Source organism: Carlito syrichta, unplaced genomic scaffold, assembly GCF_000164805.1.
Source record: "Carlito syrichta isolate Samal-C Ts95f unplaced genomic scaffold, Tarsius_syrichta-2.0.1 Scaffold82655, whole genome shotgun sequence".
Lineage (NCBI taxonomy): Eukaryota > Metazoa > Chordata > Mammalia > Primates > Tarsiidae > Carlito > Carlito syrichta.
In genome coordinates this window covers 209,945-216,184 of record NW_007026751.1, presented here as the reverse complement: position 1 = coordinate 216,184, position 6,240 = coordinate 209,945, and the positions used below count along the sequence as shown (strand labels likewise).

General features: G+C 41.3%; 1 protein-coding gene across 4 annotated transcripts in view; it reads left to right on the top strand.

The window, feature by feature from the left end:
- The window catches only part of ATP6AP2 (ATPase H+ transporting accessory protein 2), a 25,143-nt gene that overhangs the window by 8,346 nt on the left and 10,557 nt on the right, over window positions 1-6,240 (top strand). For all 4 annotated transcript variants that reach the window (XM_021711296.1, XM_021711290.1, XM_008055918.1 and 1 more), the window contains exon 3: window positions 1,309-1,440. In XM_021711296.1, coding sequence (XP_021566971.1) covers window positions 1,309-1,440 — 132 coding nt within the window. The remainder of the gene's footprint in view (window positions 1-1,308; window positions 1,441-6,240) is intronic.

Here is a 6,240-nt window from a genome sequence, read left to right as displayed (position 1 = left end):
GAGCCCAGCAGGTCGAGGCTGCAGTGGCTGGGAGCGGCCACCGCACTCCAGTCTGGGCGATGGAGTGAGACTCCAACTCAAAAAAAAAAAAAAAATTTATTGTCGAGATGAGGTCTCGCCAAGTTGCCTGGGCTGGCCTTGAACCCCTGGGCTCAGGCAGTCCTTGCATCTCCCAAAGTGCTGAGATTATAGGCATGAGCCACCACAGTCCTCAGTCAGTAAGAGGAACTTTCCTCCCAGATCCTGAGTACCCTTGAAATCAGAAGTTCTGCATGGGAACTGCTTCTCTGCCAGGCCAGAGGGTAGAGCCCTGAGCTCTCTACTGTCTTTGGACAGCCAAAGTGAACATGCTTTGCTTGGTTATTTACATTTAAGGTTGTAATCTGTACCTGGTTCTTTACAACCTGCTTGGTTATTTACATTTAAGGTTGTAATCTGTACCTGGTTCTTTACAACCTTAAATTTGTCTATAAATGGCTGTTAAAATAACCACAAGAAATAATTATTAGTAAACTCATATGAGTTTCTTTCAGCAGGAGTTGTTTTATTTATAAAGAGCTTAGTCTAAAGAAAATGTTTTAATGCCAGTCTTGCCATTTCCCTGTGAAAGAAGACAGTGATGTTGTGTGTAAGGGCAAAAATCATATGGCGAAAGCATATCTCCATGGCTACATGAAGAGGAGACTCTTTTGCCATCTGGAATTTTAAAAGTACCTGTTTTGTTTATTTCTCTGCTTTTTTCTGCAAAAGATTTGAAATGACTTACTATTAGACTTTGTTTCAAATCTGTAGAATTTTAAGAAAATGAAGAGAGTGGAAATGAGCATTTTTTTTTTTTTTTTTTTTTGAGTTGGGGTCTCACTCTGTCGCCTAGGCTGGAGTGCAGTGGCATGATCCCAGCTCACCACAGCCTCCACTTCCTGGGCTCAGGCTATCCTTCTACCTCAGCATCCCGAGTAACTGGGACTGTAGGCGCATGCCACCACACCCAGCTAATTTTTTTATTTTTTGTAGAGAAGAAGTCTTGCTATGTTGCCCAGGCTGGTCTCAAACTCCTGGCTCAAGCAATCCTCCTGCCTTGACCTCCCAACTTGCTAGGACTACAGGCGTGAGCTACTGTACCCAGCTGAAATCAGCATTCTTGATGAGGAGATTGCAACTACTGCCAGAGATAAGATGTTTACTTTCCTGTGAAATTCCCTTGCCCATATCATTCTAGAACCCCTTAACTCTGCTGATTAGATGTTACTGGGGAGATGGTTTCCCAAGTGGATCATTTAGCACCATGTCTTGCTTTTCAATGTTTAGGACCTTTCTTGGCCGGGACTCGCAGTGGGAAACCTGTTCCGCCGTCCTCGGGCCACTGTGATGGTGATGGTGAAGGGAGTGGACAGACTGGCTCTGCCTCTGGGCAGTGTCATTTCATATCCTTTGGAGAATGTGAGTATTTATTATAAAACATGAAAGGGTGCCTTTTTAATGTTCTTGTGTTAGTTGTCATTATGAATTGAATTCTAAACACACTTCTCTTGTCTTTTTTTGATGCACAATTTCTTTACCAAAAAAATGACATGGTGATCATAAGTGTACTGAGATCTGACTGTTCTCTACCACTGAGGGCACTCTCTTTCGAGAGCCACCAAGATAACCAGTTGAGGGTGTATCCTGCTGCTACTTTCTTGGGCAATGTCTTGTCACTTTCTCTTCAGAAGGATACTTCTTATTTGCATAAGGAGACTGGAGCTATTTGCTGGCTCACTTATTCTTCCTCTGGCCTTTCAGGCAGTGTGGATGGTGTGATGAGATGAGAGGCCCTCCTCCCACTGCAAGTCTCTAGAAGAGCTGGATAAAATGTCACAAGAACGTTTTTTTATTTTGTTTTCTTTGAGTTGGAGTCCCACTCTGTCGCCCAGACTGGAGTGCAGTGGCCACTCCTGGCCACGGCAGCCTCGACCTGCTGGGCTCCGGCGATCCTTCCGCCTCAGCCTTCCCAGTAGCCGGAATTACAGGCATGCGCTACCACGCCCAGCTAATTTTTTGATTTATTGTAGAGATAAGGTCTTGCCTGCCCAGGCGGGTTTAGAACCCGCGGGCTCAGGCAATCCACTCACCTCAGCCTCCCAAAGCATGGGATTACAGGCTAAGCCACCGAGCCCAGCTACAAGAACGTTTTTACTAACATCACTAAACTTGAAAGCAGGAGGGGGTGGTACACACAAGGTGCCAGATATGAATGGAAAACTCAGAAGCCACAGTGAGGAGCAGGGGCTGGTGCTGGCATTGTGTTCCCTGCAGAAAGCCAGGGACTATAAAATGCTGTCAACCTGTTCTTGAAAAGAGGACTAGTAAGACCCCAGCTGCCACAGGGCTACCACACAGGACCTTTGGCTGTGGGACCTAGAGAGTGTCCTGAGAGAAATTGGAGTTACAGGTTTTTGCCGTACAGAGTGGTTCTTTCCAAGTTCACATAACCTACCACACAGAGACAGCTCCACAGCCCAGGGCTCCTTTGGTCAAAAATGGAAGACGAGTGGAATTTACCAAGCACTTGAAGGGAAAAAAATTACCTGAGAAAGTCAGCAGACGCAACAAACAGAATTCATCCCCCAGAACCACAGATAATAGACCATCTCACAGAGATTTTAGAATACATACATTAAAATTGTGAGATAGTTAAGGAATAGAAATCATGAGGCAATTATACGACATTTTTGAAGCATGGTGCTTTTATTGATATTCACTTCTAAATGTGTCATAATTTAAATTGTGATTATTTAACTATTTAGAAGTGATTCTTTCCAAATGTGTGAGTTTTAAAGCAAATCATTTTTAATTTTTAAGTTTTAAATGTTATTGCATTGTAAGACTGCTCTGTGTGATGTTGAATGTTTGGAAATTCTTTTCAGACTTTCCGTGGTCTAGTCTAGATTATTTTCAAACACACATGGCATACTTATAAAAAATGGCTATGTTCCAGGCCACAAGGCAAATCTCAACAAACAATAAAGAATCAGCATCATATAACCTACCCTCTCTGAACACAGTACGGTTAAATCTGAAACTGATACGATGATACTTTAAAAATGAATGTGGACCCACTTGTTTCCTTTCCCTGTCCACCCATCTCTCCAGCCTTTGGTAGCCTTCATTTTACTCTCCACTTCTAGGAGTTCGATTTATAAGTGAAGCCAGGCAGTATCTGTCTTTCTCTGCCTGTCTTATTTCACTTAGCGCAACGTCCTTCAGGTTTATCCCTATTGCAAATGGCAGGATTTCCTTTTTTAAGGCTGAATAGTATTCCATTGTGTATATGTGCCACATCTTTTTAATCCGTTTATCTGCTGATGGGCACTCTAGCTATTTTCATATCTTGGCTATTGTGAATAATGCTGCAGTGAGCATGAATGTGCAATCAACATGAAGACATTTCTTCAACATGCCGATTTCAATTTCCTTGACTATATTCCCAGAAGTGGGCTTGTTGGATCATGCTTTAGTGATCTGTTGCACAGAATAGTGACTATAATAAGTAATAATGCATTGTATATTTCAAAATGGCTAAAAGAATAGATCTTAGATGTTTTCACCACAAAAAAAGATCAGTATATGAGGGGATAGATTTGTTAATTAGCCTGATTTATCAATCCACCTTGTAAACATATATCAAAACACCACATTGTACCCCGTACATATATACAATTGTTATTCATCAATTAAAAATAAAAAGATATGACTCCAAATTTAAAGCATACTGAACACCCAGAAGACTAAAGTCAAATCAGTACTTAGATGCAGTGAAATTAAATAATTGTTGAGGAAATGGAAGAATCTTGAAAGCTATCAGAAGGAAAGCACGTTTCTTACCTTTGCCGTTGTGGACCAGAAGAGCAGGAAAGGAGAAGCGACAATTATCTAATACCAGGCTAGGCTGGGAGTGTTATTTACATAGTCATCATAATGAAATGATACTATCCACTAAAAATTCTCATGTAACTATTGGGAGGGCCGCGAGATGGAGCAGAGAATGGGGCTGTGATTGGTGATGTAAGAGAGCTCCATCCTTATTTTCTAGGATGCGTGGTAAATAGATAATGCCTGCAAGAGGAGAGAAAAGACAGAGTAATTTAAGCATCTTATTTAGAGATGATGGTAAAAACAAAAAAAGTCAACAAGAAAAGAGAGTTGGAATGAGTGTACTCCTAAATCATTTGTGGCTTGAGGAGGAAATTGCTGTGGAACTTTCTGAATTATTTGAACAATAACAATATTTTTAAAATTGTGATGTGCAGCTAACATGTTAAGAAAAGGGAAATTTATAGCCTTAAATGCACATGTTAGACAATTTAGATCGTCTAGGATTGGAATTAACAAGCTAAGGAAGCCAGAAGAATTTCCAAGTAAATGCACATAAAGTGGAAGGAAGGGAACAAGAAAGATCAAAAGGCAGATTATTTTCACGAGGAGTATTTTAGTAGTTTATGATGTAGTTTCTGTGAACATCATTGTAAAAGATTTCACTTAAAATAAATATATAAAAATCCAAAATGTCATTTCCAGGTTTTTATTAGCATATAATCCAAAAGTAAACATTTAGAACATTTTTACTTGAGAAGAAGCTGTGAAAATAGCTCATTTGATTACTTGACCCTGATTGGCTGCTCATGATACTTCTCCTGGCAGAAGATGATAAATGAAATACAAGGCCTGGAGGAACAACTCCACAAAATATGCAAATTAGAATGTCTTAGAATTCTACTTAATGAAGCTTCCTTTTGATTAGCTAACTGTTTGAAATAGAATTTCAAGTCATATAAATAACAGAAATTCCAGGACATGCATGCATATCCTTATAATACAATGAGAGAAAACAATCATTCCATTTTAAGCAGCTGAGCTTTTTACTTTTTGAGCTTAGATGTTTAGATAGATAGATAGATACTGGTTTTTTGTTTTTGTTTTTGTTTTTTCCTGAGTCGAGGTTACACTCTGTTGCCCAGGCTAGAATGCAGTGACATGATCACGACCATGGCTCACGACAACCTCTACTTCCCGGGCTCAGGTGATCCTTCCACCTTGGCATCCCACGTAGCTGGGACTATAGGTGCACCACCATGCCTAGCTAATTTTTTGATTTTTTTTTTTTTTTTTTTTTGTAGAGGCAAGCCTTCACTGTGTTGCCTGGGCTGATCTTGAATTCCTGGGCTCAAGCGATCCACCCTCCTTCACCTTCCAAAGTGCTGGGGTTACAGGCATGAGTCACCATGCCCAGCTTTATCATTCTTTTTCTTCACCTACTAGTGTTCATTTGACTCATTAGTTTCTCCAGTTTGATTGCTAGGGACATGTCACCTTTAATCTTCAACTTTCCTGGCCCGAGTGCCATTTCTTTCTTTTGTTGTTGTTGTTGTTTTGTTTGTTTGAGTTGTGGTCTCACTCTGTCACCCAGGCTGGAGTGCACAATCACAGCTCACCAGCTCCTGGGCTCAGGCAATCCTTTTGCCCCAGCCTCCTGAGTAGCTGGGACTATAGGCACACACCATCGTGCACAGCTAATTTTTTGATTTTTGTAGAAGTGGAGTCTTGCTACATTGCCCAGGCTGGTCTTGAACTCCCGAGCTCAAGCGACCCTTCCACCTCAGTCTCCCAAACTGCTGGGATTACAGACGTGAGTCACCACTCTTGGCCCGAGTGCCATTTCACTCGGTGAAATAAGACTGGAATCTGCATCATTTGCTCAGTAGCCCCTCCAGAGCCCGAGGAGGTGAACTGTGTGATCACGAAAGGAAAGCACTGGGAGCTGACTCACAGAGGCTGCTAACAACACACTTTTGCAAGTTTGGACTCTCTTCCCTCTCTTCAGTTACTCATTAATTCATTTGAAGAGAATTTTGGGAAGAGTTAATATGCATCTTAAGGAAGAGAAAAAATTGATTTCATTTCACAGTATCATAAAATTGATCACTTAATTTTTATGCTGGGATATCATCAGTAAGATTTATATCATCACATTGATTTATGCCTGTACCACGTTAGCATTAATTTGCTTCTTTTAAACATGAATCTTTAAGTAGTAAGGGAGCTACTGAAAAAAAAGTCGCTGTAAGAAATCTCCATTAAAATTTGCCAGGCGTGGTAGCGCACACCTGTAGTTCCAGCTACTTGGAAGGCTGAGGCAGAAGAATAGCCGGAGCCCAGCAGGTCGAGGCTGCGGTGGCCGGGAGCGGCCACTGCACTCCAGTC